This window comes from Phyllobates terribilis, unplaced genomic scaffold (assembly GCF_046119375.1).
Source record: "Phyllobates terribilis strain yellow unplaced genomic scaffold, ASM4611937v1 Scaffold_5__5_contigs__length_657084704, whole genome shotgun sequence".
NCBI classification, from domain to species: domain Eukaryota; kingdom Metazoa; phylum Chordata; class Amphibia; order Anura; family Dendrobatidae; genus Phyllobates; species Phyllobates terribilis.
Genome location: NW_027362765.1, coordinates 59677951 through 59695258, shown reverse-complemented (window position 1 = coordinate 59695258; position 17308 = coordinate 59677951). Strand labels below are relative to the sequence as shown.

Sequence of the window (17308 nt, the reverse complement as noted above, 5' to 3'; positions counted from 1 at the left end):
GCACCAATAAAAACGTCATCTCATCCCGCAAAAAACAAGCCATCACATGACTCGGTCGGCCAAAATATGGAAAAATTATAGCTCTCAAAATATGGCGATGCAAAAACTAGATTTTACAAAAAATGCGTCTTTTAGTGTCTGACAGCTGTCAATCATAAAAACCCGATATGATTCTGGTATCGCTGTAATCGCACCGACCCGAAGAATAAAGACGTCTAATCACTTATACCGCACGAGGAACGGCGTAAAAAATAAACTCTCGGGTTAGGGTTGGGATTTTTTTCAAAAGTAAAAAAAAAAAAAAAGATGACGATATGGCGACTAGTGTTGAGCGCAAGTGCTCGCTACTTGAGTTTGCATCGGGTACTTGGGTATGCACTGAGTATCGCGGGTGCTTGAGACCCGCCCCATATGCTTCGCGGTCAAAAAATCCTTGCGGGGATTGCCTACCATGCACGGCCGATCCCCGCATGTATTTGGGGGTGTCTAATAACCGTGAAACATGTGGGTGGGGACTCGAGCAAGTCACTCGAGCACCCGCGATACATGGTGCATACCTGAGTACCCGATGCAAACTCAAGTAGCGAGCACTTGAGCTCAAAACTAATGACAACTTATTCAATATGATGACCTAATGTTATAAAATTTTGTGTCGTACCTTTGGGTTCAAAATGTTCACTATACCCCTTGATAAAATCTTTGAGGGGTGTAGTTTCCAAAATAGGGTCACTTGTGGGGGGTTTCCAATATTTAGGCACATCAGGGGCTCTCCAAACGCGACATGGCGTCCGCTCTCGATTCCAGCCAACTTTGAGTTCAAAAAGTCACACAGTGCTCCTTCACTCCTGAACCCTGCCGTGCACCCAAACACTGTATTTTCCCCACATATGGGGTATTGGAATACTCAGGAGACATTACACAAAAGTTTTTGGGGTCCATTTTCTCCTCTTACCCTTGTGAAAATAAAAAAATTGGGGCTAAAACATCATTTTTGTGGAAAAAGTTAGATTTTTTTTATTTTCACGGCTCCATGTTATAAACGTCTGTGAAGCACCTGGAGGTTAAAGGTGCTCAACACACATCTAGATAAGTTCCCTGAGGGGTCTAGTTTCCAAAATGGTGTCACTTGTGGGCGGTTTCCACTGTTTAGGCACATCAGGGGCTCTCCAAACGCAACATGGCGCCCGCTAATTATTCAAGCAAATTTTACAATCAAAAAGTCAAATGGAGCTCCTTCCCTTCCGAACCCTGCCGTGCGCCCAAACAGTGGTTTTCCCCCACAAATGAGGTATCTTCTTACTTAGGAGAAATTGCACAACAAACTGCATGGTGCGATTTCTCCTGTTACCCTTAAGAAAATGCAAAATTGGGGTCTGAAAAACATTTTTGTGGGAAAAATGTGAAAATTTTATTTTTACGGCTCAATGTTATAAACTTCTGTGAAGCACCTGGGGGCTAAAGGTGCTCAACACACATCTAGATACGTTCCCTGAGGGGTCTAGTTTCCAAAATGCTGGCACTTGTGGGGGGTTCCCACTGTTTAGGCACATCAGGGGCTCTCCAAACGCCACATGGTGTCCGCTAATTATTCAAGCAAATTTTACAATCAAAGTCAAATGGCGCTCCTTCCCTTCCGAGCGCCCAAACAATGTTTTTTCCCCACATATGGGGTATCTGCGTGCTCAGGGTAAATTGCACAACAAATTTTGGGGTCCATTTTTTCCTGTTACCCCTGCGAAAAAAAAATATATATAAATAAATAAAATAACATTTTTTTGAAAAAAGTTAATTTTTTTCTTCCACATTCCAAAAATTCCTGTGAAGCACCTGAAGGGTTAATAAAGTTTTTGAATGTGGTTTTGAGCACCTTGAGGAGTGCACTTTTTAGAATGGTGTCACTTTGGGGTATTTTCTGTCATAAAGACCCCTCAAAGTGACTTCAAATGTGATGTGGTCCCTAAAAAAATGTTTTTGTAAATTTTGTTGGAAAAATGAGAAATCGCTTGTCAACTTTTAACCCTTATAGCTCCCCAATAAAAAAAAAAATTTTGGTTCCAAAATTGTGCTGATGTAAAGTAGACATGTGGGAAATGTTATTTATTAACTCTTTTGTGTGACATAGCTCTCTGATTTAAGGGCACAAAAATTCAAATTTTGAAAATTGCAAAATTTTCAAAATTTTCGCCAAATTTCCGTTTTTTCACAAATAAACGCAAGTGATATCGAAGAAATTTTACCACAATCATGAAGTACAATATGTCATGAAAAAAAACAATCTCAGAATCAGGGGGATCGGTTGAAGCGTTCCAGAGTAATTACCTCATAAAGTGTCACTGGTCAGAATTGTAAAAATTGGCCTGGTCATTAACGTGCAAACCACCTTGGGTTGTAAAGGGGTTAAGACTTAAGATCTGCAATCTGGCACCTTGGCAAAGCCCAATTCTGTTCTCCCTCTGATATCTAACAAACAGGTCACGCTGGAGAAACTTGCACCTACTGACACTCAGTGTCTTCAGCTCCTTTGTGAGAAACAAATGTTTGGGCAGACACTGTCTACCAAATAAAATTCCTGAGATGGAAATTGTGGATGGCTTCGCTTCTGGTACTGGGTGCTAATACCACACCATGGCATGCCATAATTCACTGGATATTCCTGGCTGGTTGGAGACAAACTCATTCCCACAGAAAAGTACCAGTGTCTCGGAACGACAAGGGGACGTCAAGCGGACAGCACAACACACGGATGCAACTGGAGATAGAGGGGGAAGGAGTGCCCTAGAGGTAGGGAACAAGGAAAGGGACACCTGCTGACACCAACCTGTGTCTCTAAGCTCCCCTATCGTCCCTAGACGGGTCCTTCTCCCCGCGCGTGATCATGTACCTAAGCCCTCTCTGGCCCTGGACTTAACCAGGCTGGTGCGTAGGCCAGTGAGACACTAATCTCACCACTACAATAGGACAACACAAGGAAGGGAAGACACACAGTGGCAAGAAAACAACATAAAATACACTTATCTCTCCAACAGAAAACGTCACTGCTGCAATAGCAACGAACACCACAGCTTCTCCAGAGACTGGCTCCTTCAAAGAGGTCAGCATAGAATGAACTATAACCAGTGGTCAACTGATGGATCATGTGTTTATTTAAAGGGAGGTGGGAGTGGCACCAATCAACATCAGCTGACTATTAACAAAAGGTTGCCAGGAACAGACTAACATTAACCCTTGCTAGCCCCAAAGGAAAAAACGACATTTAAATTACAGCATAACCAGAGCTGCCACGAATCTCCAAATTGTTCGTGACAACCAGCAAGCTAAGGAGATGGCGGCCTCTATCATCATGAAGGAATTTGCCTGTTGTCTAGGAGACCAACCTTAGCTGCTGTCTACCCTGTGAACATTGTGTTGAAGCTTGATTGACCCAGGGCCTGCAATCCTCTGCATCGGGAGGACGTGTTCTGTCCCAGGGTCCGTCTGGGTCGCGGCTTGCATAATATTAACCCAGTGTGCTGTCAGTGACATGTACCGTCCGTCGCCACAAGCACTTGTCCACGTGTCAGTGGTTAGGTGGTCCTTCCCAGTAGCAGCGTTGGTGAGGGTACGGGTAATGTTCTGGGACCCGTGCTTGTATAAGGCGGGGATTGCACCCCGGGACAAATAGTGGCAGCTGGGGACCGAGTATTGAGGAACAGCCGCTGCCATGAGGTTGCGGAAATTTCCGCCTCCACGAACCTAAAAGGCAAAATTTCTAGTCCAAGCAGTCGAGAAATGTAGCAGTTTAGTATTGTGGCCTGTGGGTGGGTGGGTGGCTGGATATTTGCATTTGCACTTGAGGACTGGGGTAGGGACAACTGAACGCTGAGGGACAACTGAGGAATATGCCGACTCCAAGTAAAAAAAATCTCCCAGATCCATGCATTCCTCAAACAAGAATCTGCAAAAACAATTGTGCATGCTCTCATCATCTTCCGCCTCGACTACTGCAACCTCGTGCTCTGTGGCCTTTCTTCTAACACTGTTGCACCCCTCCAATCTATCCTAAAATCTGCTGCCTGACTAATTCACCTGTCTGCCAGCTATTCCCCGGCCTCTCCCATCTGTTAATCCCTTCACTGGCTCCCCATTGCCCAGAGACTCCAGTTCAAAACACTAACCTTGGCATGCAAAGCCATCCACAACCTGTCTCCTCCATACATCTGTGATCTAGTTTCCCTGTACTTACCTGCATGCAACCTCCGATCCTCACAAGATCTCCTTCTCTACTCCCCTCTTATCTCCTCTTCCCACAATCGCATACAAGATTTCTCCCATGCATCCCCCCTATTCTGGTACTCTCTACCCCAACATATCAGACTCTCGCCTACCGAGGAAACCTTCAAAAGGAACCTGAAGACTTACTTCTTCCAACAAGCATACAACCTGCAGTAACAACCGGTCCATCATACCGCTGCACGACCAGCTCTACCCTCACCTACTGTATCTTCACCCATCCCTTATAGACTGTGAGCCCTCGCGGTCAGGGTCCTCTCTCCTCCCCTGTACCAGTCGCCGTCACGTTTTTTTTTTCAAATTATTGTAACTGTTTTTGCTATGTATACCCCTTTTTCACATTTAAGGCGCTATAATAATAATAAATAATAATGATGATGTGGTCCAGACTCATGGCTACTGAGACTGGACCGTGTGGAACACAGGGTGGTGGTGGTTGAAAACTGACTGGAAGCATTACAGTATCTATTTATCTGCTATCCAACCAACAACCTTTTCACACTAGTCTGGCTTCAAGAGTGGTATTCCGTGGCCACCTAGAAAGTGGGACAGGAAGCTACACTGTAAGTGCTTGTTGTGCTCCCTCAGCAGGCACAGTTTCATCTTGCCCACGGCCTCTGCATGCGCCATCACTATTACGTCCACTTCCCCTCCCTTGCCACACGCCTTGCCCATTTTAAATGGAGTTTAATATTTGTCACGTTGCCAAAAATGTCTGTATTATTACCGCACTAATCACATCTCATGACCACGGTTTTAAGCAGTAACCTAGGATGCAGAGATGCTTACAGGGCTCTTCCCCATGCTCTTTCCATGTCATTTCAGCGCTGTATGGATGTGTCTGATCATGTCTCACACACCACATAACCAGACAAGATAGTAAAATATTAAAATCACATTTACTGGTGAATGTATTTTTCACCGTTGAAAGCAATGCAAAAGTGCAAAAACTCATCAAAAACGCTACCTGTGAACATAGCCCAAGGTGTGGAGGAGTATTTTTTTTTTTTGGCCTTATATACAAGTCAACACCCTGAAAGAATGTTCCTTAACTTTTTTTTCCAGGAAAATCCATTTTGGCTTCGTTTTTCTATGTTTTATTTTGAGTCCGTAAAAGTGGCGTAATACCTCTGACAACATTGTTCACAGCAGTGACATGGGAGACAGAGATGCTTCCAGGGGGTCTTCCTCATGCTGTTCCCATATCATTTTAGCACTGTTTTCATGGATTTGTGCAATTTTTAGGCCCCCTACAAATCTTTGGGGAGGGCCGCCGGAAAAATGCACGAGCTTCCCATTGACTTACATTGGGCTCGTTGCTCGCTCATCATCACTAACCACTAAAAAATACCGAAAACTATTCTGAGCGTTGCGCAGAGCCGCAAAACGGGTATTTAGTGTTACTATTGGCAACGGATCTACTATCAACACAATATTTTAGAAATAAAGCCCAATAAAACCTGTTCAGAAATTAACCTCTCAAGAATGCAGCCTATATTTGATTTTCTTTTTTTCTTTTTTTTCTTCTCTTTCTCTAAGAGCCAACTTTTTCATTTTCCTGACAACACAGACCTTATGAGAGCAATTGTTTTTTTGTGGGATGAGTTGTTTTGTATGACACCATTCACTTTACCATAAAATTTACGGAAAAAAGGAAAATAAAGAAGCCAAAAGTGAGAAAAATCTGTAACTACACTTAGGCTATGTGCCCACGATGCAGAAATGAAGCAGAAAATTTCTGCAGCATTTCTGCATCTCCCTGGCAGAAAAAACGCATGCAGATTGTGCAAGCGTTTTTCCTGCAGAATACATGCGGATTCACATGCGTTTCCGAATGCAGATTGACAAGCGCTTTCCAGGCGATAGCATCACTTGGAAAGTGCTTGACAACTAGGTCACACTATATAAATCCATGGAAACGGCATGGATTTATACAGTGTGACCGTAAAATAAAGCTATACTCGCCCCCGATGCCTCGGCGTGGCTGCAGCGCTCGTTCCTGTCTGGTTCCTGGATGCCGGCATATCGCGAGACACAGCGCTGAAGGGCCTGCGGTCTCATGACTGTGACGTCACCGAAGGTCCTTCAGCGCTGCCAGCATTCAGAGAGAAGCCGCCTGACAGGTGAATATAAACTTTATTTTTTATTTTATTCTTTTTTTACAGATACAATGGTACCCAGGTCTGGATGAGCGTCTTCTCTCCTCCAGACCTGGGTAGCATCTGCACATTGAATCGCATATAATCCGCGTGTACAAATGTACAGACGCGCATTATATGCGTCTTAATGCAAGTCAATGGCGGCGCTTCCGCAAAATTAATGAACATGCTGCGGATTTATGAGCGCTGCAGAAACACTGCGGAAAAATCCGCACCATGTGCATTGACATTGCGGAATGCCATTGGGGACCATGGGGTGCGGATTACCATGCGTTTTTGATGCGTTTCCGCTGCGGAAATTCCGCAGCAGAAACGCATGAAAAACGCATTGTGGCCACGCAGCCTTAAGGGTAATTTTGTTCACTCAACCATGACAGCCCCCATACATGCCCACTATTCTTTATTGTACTCATCCACTATGTGTTGAGGGTTTTTATAATGAGTTATTATCAAAAGAAAAAGTGGCTAAAAAAAGTTGCTTGATAAATATTTATATAAATCGTGGCAATTTTCTTTTTTTGCTTTTTTTTTTTTTTCAATTTATGTTTTTGTATTTTCTTTCTTGTATTTCTTCCAAGAGCCATAACTTTTTTATTTCTCTATGTCGGGGTTTGATTTTTTTTTTTTTGAGAGACAAATTCTCGATTTGAATATTTATTTTATCATACAACATACTGGAAAACAGTAAAATAATTTAGCAATTGCTGTTTGGGTTTTGAGTTCATTGTGTTGTAAAATTACCTGACAACATGATTCTCCAAGTTAGAACAATTACAGTGATGCAAAACTTGTAAGGTTGTAAAAAAAAATTGGTATAAGTTGCCATTTATTGAGAGTCAAAATTTTTTTCCATCATTGGAGCTGTATGAGGGATTTTTTTTTGCTCGGTAACCTAATACTTTTATTGGAACAATTTTATTGTTTTTTACCTCATTTATTTTCAGGAGTGGCAGCAATATTGTTTAGCACCTCAGGGGACCTAAACCTGAAATCACATGAGATCTTCTTCTGTATTTTTTGTGTGGAAAAAACACCATTTCATTTAGTTAATTTAAAAGTTTGCCATCAATTTTCTCTGCCAGTCCAATAACACATCAATATTCTGTGTTACAAACCTTAAAAAGATCAACACACATTTCTACAATCCAGTGACTTAGAAAAATCTGGGACTTCTCTGCATTTAGTGGTCACTACTCACCTGTGCGGTTATCTGTAGGAATCTCCTCTTTACACCGCTCATCACCGATCACAAATGTCTCTGTAGTATTAATATGGGGCAGATCTTTACCCTGAAAAAATAATGTAAAAGTCACAAACAGATGGAAAAGTCGTGTGGAATGCTTTAGAACAGAAAAGATGAAATATCTGCAGGTCTCCTGTATAAATCCAATTTGTCGGCTCCTAATTGTATCCAGCAGTCTCCATAACCAGAAAATTGTGAGAAGATCCAGACAACATCTAATGTCTATGATCAGCTTTATCCTGTCATCTCCACCAAGTATAAGACATACACTGAAGGGCCACTTTATTAGAAACATCCATCTAGTAGCACTTGGACCTCCCTTGGTTTTCAGAGCCTCAGCAAATTATGTTGTCAATTTCAATGAGTGTTATTCCTTCTGCATAAATAATGTCCCTTGAAGACAAGATAGGTTTTTACAGTTGCCACAATATAGATGGAGGTACTGACATGCTCGTAACAACCCGTTACTTGTAAAGCAGATGTTCTATAGGATTAAAATTTGAATACTATAAGGGCTGGGTAAGCAAGAAAAACTGTACTGTCATATTCCTAGAAGCCACGACCATTGTGGCATTGTCCTGCTGTAAGTGTTCTTCTACCAGAAAAGGATGAACTTAGTTGACCACTGGCCACAAAGCCTAGCTAAGCTCCTGTGCTGAAGAGTTGTTTATTCGGGCACTTCAGCTGTAGATCCAGAGTTGTATTCAGCTGCAGGACATGACTGTGCACCACCTGATCTTAGAATGATTCTTGACCAACACCTCTGACTTCTTTAATTGATGAGTTCTTTGTATTTCCATTCAAGAAAGTTTATATTAGAAAAGTTCAGTGTATCTAATAAATCGACCAATCAGTGTATAATACTGGGGGATAAAACAAGACTGAACACAAGACTTTCACATCCTTCTACATATCATAGGAGAGATTTCATGACACCTTCTCCTCATCTACCTGATGATCCTGAGGAACATCGGGATCTTCTTGTTTATAGTCCTGTGGAAGAAGAGGTCGGGGACATCTCTCTGGTGTTGTCCTCTTACTGAATAGAACTGGAGGAAACACATACAGGGACTGAATTCATTCTTTACATACAGATAATTATAGGCCGTGTGTATTTAGTCCTGTCTATTACCTGGTGATGTGAGGGGCTGGGGAACCTCCATCATGACATTCTTGTACAGATCTTTGTGACCTTCTAAATACTCCCACTCCTCCATGGAGAAATAGACGGTGACATCCTGACACCTTATAGGAACCTGACACATACAATGATACTGTCATCCCCCCGATCCCTTCATAGCATTACTGTATAATGTCCCAGCATTCCCAGCAGTGTCACCTCTCCAGTCAGCAGCTCAATCATCTTGTAGGTGAGTTCTAGGATCTTCTGGTCATTGATATCCTCATGTATCAGGGGGTGAGGTGGGGGCTCCGTGATTGGGCTCAGGGGTCTTCCCCATCCCTCAGACACAGGGGCCTGACAGCGCCCACTAGAGGTCTTCTTCACTACTGTGTAATCCTGGTTATGGAGAGACACATTAATAAATCTCACTACAGAAATTTCCAGAGTCCTCACCTCTCCAGATCTGTCCATCTGTTATTCCCATAGATAAGAATGATGTAATGTGACGTCATCAGAATCTCTCACCTCTCCAGTAAGCCGGAAAAGGATCTCTAGGGTGAGGTGTAATATCCTCTCCGCCATCTTTTCCCTGTCCCTATCCATCCTTGAGGGGTCAATCAGGAAAATTCTCTTATATAGAAGATCTCCACTGAGAGGATCCGATATTGTAGAGATCTTAATGGGGAGAAGATGATAATGTAACACCATAAAGATCCCATGTAAGAAATCTCCGGAGCTGTTACCGGCTTCACATGATCAGTACATCCAGTCATGGCCCCATCCTGCCACGTTTATAACACACAATCGAATTATAGTCACATACAGAGATTTATCACAGAATATCTCCAATCCAGCACCAAAAACACAGAACAAGTCTAACAGAAAACTCTAAAATATCTGAATCTTTATTACCCCTGGTATGTGTGACATTGCAATTCAGCTTTTTGAACCCCAATATTCCTTTGCCTCTGCTACTCAGTGCTGGTATGCTGCTACCCTATCCCCACTTTTCTTTACGACCCATTCGTTTACTCTGATTGCAATATCCTACTCAGTTTGATTAACTGATCAAGAAGAGGAGTCCAGGCCTCCTCCCCATGTTTCACACCTTAATGCATTTGTTTGCAAATATATTGTGAGTTAGAAGTCTGCATAGGCTTCAGTCTGCAGTTCATCTTTTAAGTGTATTGCAATGAATTAAGACCACAATTGAACCAGAAGGGAACTGAAATTAGCTGGATAAATATTCACAGTACACAAAGCTTTGGTTTATCTACACTCTCACTCCCATAGTCCTTCACTCCATACTAACCTCCCCTAATTCCTACACCTAGTAATGAACTGATTATCTCTCCCTCCATCCATCTCACCTCTTCCTCAGATCTATTCCTCAACATAAAAACCTTTGTCTCCAATCACAGACAGCCACCTCATGCCCTCTACCGCTCCCACCTACTAACATTTTCTTTGCTCCTCACTGCCGGAGATATCTCTCCAAATCGTGGTCCTCCTCACCACATCCCCAGTCACTTCTACCTCCCATCCATGATCTATCACAAATTTCCGCAACTTTTCTAACCTCATAACCAGTGGCGTAGCTAGGGTTTTGGTTCAGGGGGGACGAAACTTCTGAGTGGGCCCCTAGCCAGGTAACCCTGATTACAAAAATAGTGTCACACCCAGATAGTGGATGTAGGAGAACCGCAGCAGATGACAGTGCTGTTACTGAAAAAAATCTCTATATATAAAGACCAGTACTGCTATTACCGCCATATGGTGACATATTGCTAGATACAGAACATATAAGAGATCACAGCACAGTTATGTATAGTAACTTACATCTGACGTTCTTTCTGATTAAATTGTACACTTTTCCCATCTTTTCCATCTGGCCCAGACCGACACGACGACTTCTCCATCCAGGACTCAGAGTCTCAGGTCTGCAGAGATCACAACAAAGACACATTTGACTCCTTACATTTCAGGCCCTGTCCCCATCTATTCCCAACCTGCACAAACACCTCTTCCTGCTCATACCCCAATACTGAGCCTCTGTTGCTGTACGTGTCCATATTACTGCACCTTCTGTGTGCTCTCAAGATGGTAAAACAAGCCTCTAAAATATAGCAATGCAGTGTGCAAGTGCCCTAGAAAACAGTGACCACATTTTGCCCCCTAGAAAGTAATAATGCCCTCTGTGTGCCCCTCTGACAGTCACAATAACCTGAGTTCCCCTATAATGATAAGTGCCCACTTAACATTTAATAATGTCCTGAGTCTCCCCCCATGTACAGCTCCCCTATACACAGTATGATGCTCTCCTATACACAGTATAATGCCCCTCACTGTATAGTACCCAACACACAGTATACTGACCCCTTAGTAGCCTCCAAACTGATTTCTCCAACACTGTATGATGGACTCCACACTGTGCAAAGACCCCACATTATCTTCCACACTGTATGACGGCCCCCACACTGTGCAAAGACCCCACATTATCTCCCGCACTGTATGATGGCCCCCACACTGTAAAAAGACCCCACATTATCTCCCACACTGTATGATGGCCCCCATACTGTACAAAGACACCACATTATCTCCCACATTGTATGATGGCCCCCACATTATACAAAGACCCCACATTATATGATGGCCCCCACACTATACAAAGACCCCACATTATCTCCCACACTGTATGATGGCCCCCACACTGTGCAAAGACCCCACATTATCTCCCACATTGTATGATGGCCCCCACACTGTAAAAATACCCCACATTATCTCCCACACTGTATGATGGCCCCCACACTGTGCAAAGACCCCACATTTTCTCCCACATTGTATGATGGCCCCCACACTATACAAAGACCCCACATTATCTTCCACACTGTATGATGGCCTCCACACCCACATTATCTCCCATACTGTATGATGGCCCCTACACTGTGCAAAGACCCCACATAATCTCCCACACTGTATGACCCTAACTGTAATCCCCAGACTGTATAAATAACCTCCATATAGTATAATGCGCCAGATAGTCCTCAATATAGTATAATGCACTCCCCATAGTATGATAAGGATAATCCTCCCCATAGGCAGTCTTTAGCATAATCCCCCCACTCCCCATAGGCAGTCTGTAGCAAAATCCTCCCACCCCCCCATAGGCAGTCTGTAGCATAATCCCCCCATCCCCATAGGCAGTCTGTAGCATAATCCCCCCACCCCCCACAGGCAGTCTGTAAAATAATCCCCCCACAGGCAGTCTGTAGCATAATCCCCCCACAGGCAGTCTGTAGCATAATCCCCCCACCCCTCCATAGGCAGTCTGTAGCATAATCCCCCCATCCCCCATAGGCAGTCTGTAGAATAATCCCCCCACCCCCCTATAGGCAGTTTGCAGCATAATCCCCCCACCCCCAATAGGCAGTCTGTAGTATAATCCCCCCATAAGAAAAAATAAATAAGCACAATACTCACCCCTCTCTCCTCCTGGTTCCCCTGCTGCTCTGAGCGCCCGGCCCGCACACATCTTCAGCACAGCCGGCCGGGCACCAAGTGATGATGTCAGTGAAAACAGACACAGAGGATGCTATGGGGACTGATGGGAGAAGGAGCATCGCTCCCTCTCCCATCACTGAGCTCACGGTTGCGGTGAATGGTGGGGGGGCCCCGATGCTGGAACCGGGGACCCCCCTCCTGCTCAAGGTCCCCATAGCGGCCGCCAGGCAGTGCCTGCCTGGAGTGTAACTGTAGTGGCATGCTGCTCACGCCGCTACAGTTAAAATAGTGTAGCTCAGGGTGGGCCCCCTCAGAGCGCGGAGCCTGGGACGACCGCCCCCTCTGACCCCCCGGTAGCTACGCTACTGCTCATGACCATTCGCCCAGCTCCGCTTCTCTAGTGCCACTAACAGGAGGTCTATGGAACGCTCGCTATGTCTGCAACAACCTTTCATACATCCATGATCTTTACATTACTAACAAATTTTCCTTCCTCGGCGTCACTGAAACTTGACCTCTCCAGCTGCACTTTCTTACAGGGGACTCCATATTTCTCACATCCCTCACCCAAGCAGAAAGCATGGTGGAGGAGTTGGTTTTCTCCTGTAAGATAACTTCTCTTTTATCCCAATTCCGCTATCACCCTCCATTACTCTCCCTTCTTTTGAGGTGCACTCTGTGCGCATCTACTCCCCCTCCAACCGGCTGTCATTTACCGTGCCCCAGGGCCAGCCACCACATTTTTGGACCACTTTACCACCTGGCTACTTCATTTCCTTTCCTCTGACATCCCGACTATCATCATGGGTGACTTCAACATCCCCATTACACTTCCCACTCAGCTGTCTCTAAGCTTCTATCTCTCACTTCCTCCTTCAGCCTTCCTCAATGGTCTTCTGCAGCCACTCACATCTCTTCACTGGCTCCCCATGCAAAACCATCCATAACCGATCTCCTCCATACATCTGTGACCTGGTCTCCTGGGTCTTAGCTGCACGCAATCTCAGATCCTCACAAGATCTCCTTCTATACTCCCCTCTTATCTCCTCTTCCCACAATCGCATACAAGATTTTTTCCATGCCTCCCCCTACTCTGGAACTTTCTACCCCAACATATCAGACTCTCGCCGACAGTGGAAACCTTCAAAAAGAACCTGAAGACTCACCTCTTCCGACAAGCCTACAACTTGCAGCAACCCTTGTTTCACCATACCGCTGCATGACCAGCTCTACCCTCATATACTGTATCCTCAACCATCCCTTGTAGACGGTGAGCCCTCGTGGGCAGGGTCCTCGCTCCTCCTGTACTAGTGGGTGACTTGTTTTGTTTAAGATTATTGTACTTGTTTTTTATTAGGTATACCCCTTTCACATGTATAGGGTCATGGAATAACTGGCGCTATAAAAATAATAATAATAAATATTTCATAAAAACAAGATAAATGAAAACAAAGAGGAAAATAGGGGTAAGAAGAGTCAGCTCTCTGGTAAATTAGTGTTCCTTGGAAGGTCATCGCACGGAACCGCCCTGGTAGGGGTCTAGCACATGCACAGCAGGAAAAGAAGATTTGTCCAGCAATTATATTTTTAATAAAAATGAATTTCTCTTTATTGAGTAAAATTTAAAAGATAATCCAGTGGATACAGTCAAAAGCAACTACCATGCACCCTCCATGGCGATCCAGAGCCACGCGTTTCGACTCGTTAGGTCTCAGTCATGATTTTTGAGATCATGACTAAGACCTAACAAGTCGATCTGGATCGCCATGGAGGGTGCATGGTAGTTGCTTTTGACTGTATCCACTGGATTATCTTTTAAATTTTACTCAATAAAGAGAAATTCATTTTTATTAACAATATCATCGCTGGACAAAAACAAGATAAAGTTATAAAGTGCCGGGAACATCCACAGAGATCGGGACGGCAGAACAGAGGACGTCAGTAACAGATAATGATAGAACATTAATATCTCCTGATAGTGACAACATGGAGCCGGCGACGGCCATAATGGAGACTGTACAGTAACAGAGCAGCGAGCGACGTCAGGAGGGAAGTGACCCAATCTAATCCAATACAGACAGAGACCCTGATATAGAGACACAGACGGGAACACGTTCTGTCTCCTGGAATGTGACCGCAGCACTGAGAGGGTTAATAGTAATGGGGGATCTCCACATACCTCCACCTGCAGAGCCGCCACCACGGTAAACGCTAGAATGTATGGGCTCCTTCCAGGTATGACGTCATTTCCGGGGGGCGTGTCCTGACTGTGCATTACGGGCGCGTTCTAGTTTAGCAGCAGACGCCATAGCCTCATGCAGAGGGACTGGGAGACAAGCTGCTTGTGAAGCTGCAGGAGGAGGTCAGTGCTGCGGGCTGGTGGGGGCTCTGGGTGGGATGCACGCTTGGGGGATGCTGCGGGCTCTGGGGACATGCTGGGTGCTCTGAGGGGATGCTGCCGGTTTGTGGGGGCTTGCTGTGGGCGCTTTGGGGGGATGCTGTGGGTTTGTGGGGGCATGCTGGGGGGGATGCTGCGGGTTTGTGGGGGCATGCTGCGGGAGCATGTTGGTGGGGATGCTGCGGGTTTGTGGGGGCATGCTGGGGGGGATGCTGTGGGTTTGTGGGGGCATGCTGGGGGGGATGCACGCTTGGGGGCTGGTGGTGGCTATGTGGGGGATGCGGGCTCTGAGGGGGGGCATGCTGCGGGTTTGTGGGCGCTCTTGGGGGCATGCTGGGGCCTCTGGGGGGATGCTGTGGGTTTGTGGGGGGGCTCTGGGGGGGATGCTGCGGGTTTGTGGGGGGCTCTGGGGGGGATACACGCTTGGGGGCTATGTGGGGCATGCTGTGAGCTCTGTGGGGGCATGCTGTGGGCTCTGGGTGCTCTGGGGGCATGCTGCTGGTTTGGGGGGGGCTCTGGGGACATGCTGCGGGTTCGGGGGGGCTCTGGGGGGATGCTATGGGGCTCTGGGAGGTTTGTGGGGGCTCTGGGGGCGGATGCTGCGGGTTTGTGGGGGCTCTGGGGGGATGCTATGGGGCTCTGGGAGGTTTGTGGGGGCTCTGGGGGCGGATGCTGCGGGTTTGTGGGGGCTCTGGGGGGGATGCACGCTTGGGGGCTCTGTGGTGGCTATGTGGGGGATGCTGCGAGCTCTGGGGACATGCTGCGGGCTCTGGGTGCTCTGGGGGGGCATGCTGGGGGCTCTGGGAGGGCATGCTGCGGGTTTGTGGGGGCTCTGGGGGGATGCTGTGGGGCTCTGGGAGGTTTGTGGGGGCTCTGGGGGGCATGCTGCGGGCTTTGGGGGGTTTGTGGGGGCTCTGAGGGCATGCTCTGTGGGGTTTGTGGGGGCTCTGGGGAAGGGGGTGCAGGATGATGGTGCACGCCTGTGGGGGCTCTGGGGAAGGGGGTGCGGGATGATGGTGCATGCCTGTGGGGGCATGCTGTGGGCTCTGGGTGCTCTGGGGGCATGCTGCTGGTTTGGGGGGGGCTCTGGGGACATGCTGCGGGTTCGTGGGGGCACGCTGCGAGCTCTGGGGGGATGCTGTGGGTTTGTGGGGGCTTTGGGGTGATGCTGCAGGTTTGTGGGGGCTCTGGTTGGGATGCACGCTTGGGGGCTCTCTGGGGGCTGATGGTGGCTATGTGGGGGATGCTGCGGGCTCTGGGTGCTCTGTGGGGGGCATGCTGTGGGTTTGTGGGGGCTCTGGGGGGTCATGCTGCGGGTTTGTGGGGGCTCAGCGTGGGATGCACGCTTGGGGGCTGGTGGTGGCTATGTGGGGGATGCGAGCTCTGGGGATATGCTGCGGGCTCTGGCTGCTCTAGGGGGGGCATGCTGTGGGCTCTGGGGGGGGCATGCTGCGGGTTTGTGGGGGCTATGGGGCTCTGGGAGGTTTGTGGGGGCTCTGGGGGGATGCTGCGGGTTTGTGGGGGCTCTGGGGGCGGATGCTGCGGGTTTGTGGGGGCTCTGGGGGGGATGCACGCTTGGGGGCTCTGTGGTGGCTATGTGGGGGATGCTGCGAGCTCTGGGGACATGCTGCGGGCTCTGGGTGCTCTGGGGGGGCATGCTGGGGGCTCTGGGAGGGCATGCTGCGGGTTTGTGGGGGCTCTGGGGGGCATGCTGCGGGCTTTGGGGGGTTTGTGGGGGCTCTGAGGGCATGCTCTGTGGGGTTTGTGGGGGCTCTGGGGAAGGGGGTGCGGGATGATGGTGCACGCCTGTGGGGGCTCTGGGGAAGGGGGTGCGGGATGATGGTGCATGCCTGTGGGGGCTCTGGGGAAGGGGGTACGGGATGATGGTGCACGCCTGTGGGGGCTCTGGGGAAGGGGGTGCGGGATGATGGTGCACGCATGTGGGGGTGCGGGATGATGGTGCACGCCTGTGGGTGCTCTGGGGAAGGGGGGCGGGATGATGGTGCACGCTTTTGGGGCCTCTGGAGAGGGGGGGGGATAATGTTTGTAGAGGGCAGTCTGCTTGGATTTGGGGTGGGGGTTTATGCTTTGGGGCCCTCTGGTTGATGTGGGGGGATTAATGCTGGGGGGATTTGGGGTGGTGGGTTAATGTTTCATTGGGGGACACAAAAAACCATTGGTGTATGTTGCTGACACTATGCAAAAAAGCTTAGCTCTTCCCCAGAAGAGGGTGCATCATCAACTGGCATGAAGCTAATCCGTTTTAGCTTAGTGTCAGTAGGAGGCAGACATGAGTCTGGACCCAGGCCAATCTCTACCCTAGGGTGTTTTCACATTGCTTTCTGTGTCACCGTCGGGGAATACGTCTACTGTGTCTGAGAGTCCGCCTCCTCTAGGCGTACTCTCCCGAAAAAAGTGCATGTTCGCTCTGCCATCACCATTGCAGTCTATGGCCCCTGTCAGCGCATATGTCAGACCCCGTTTTGCTGGGGATTTCGGACGTATACCCCGACTGGGACACAGAACGCAATGTGTATGTAGCCGTAGGTTTTTTTTTTTTAAATTAATGATTCCCCTTTTTCTTTCAGATACTGTTTGTGAGGGCGACAGTGGAA

The 17308-nt window shown here is 47.3% G+C and overlaps 1 protein-coding gene across 1 annotated transcript in view; it reads right to left on the bottom strand.

Annotated features, from left to right (window-relative positions):
* The window catches only part of LOC141271449 (uncharacterized), a 120219-nt gene extending 105624 nt beyond the window's left edge, over window positions 1-14595 (bottom strand). Inside the window, exons 1-7 of the mRNA XM_073681521.1 lie at window positions 14475-14595; window positions 10634-10734; window positions 9320-9469; window positions 9011-9190; window positions 8804-8927; window positions 8623-8720; window positions 7627-7717 (exon numbers count right to left, since the gene is read on the bottom strand). Coding sequence (XP_073537622.1) covers window positions 7627-7717; window positions 8623-8720; window positions 8804-8927; window positions 9011-9190; window positions 9320-9397 — 571 coding nt within the window. The 5' untranslated portion in view covers window positions 9398-9469; window positions 10634-10734; window positions 14475-14595. The remainder of the gene's footprint in view (window positions 1-7626; window positions 7718-8622; window positions 8721-8803; window positions 8928-9010; window positions 9191-9319; window positions 9470-10633; window positions 10735-14474) is intronic.
* Between the last annotated feature and the right edge of the window lie 2713 nt (window positions 14596-17308).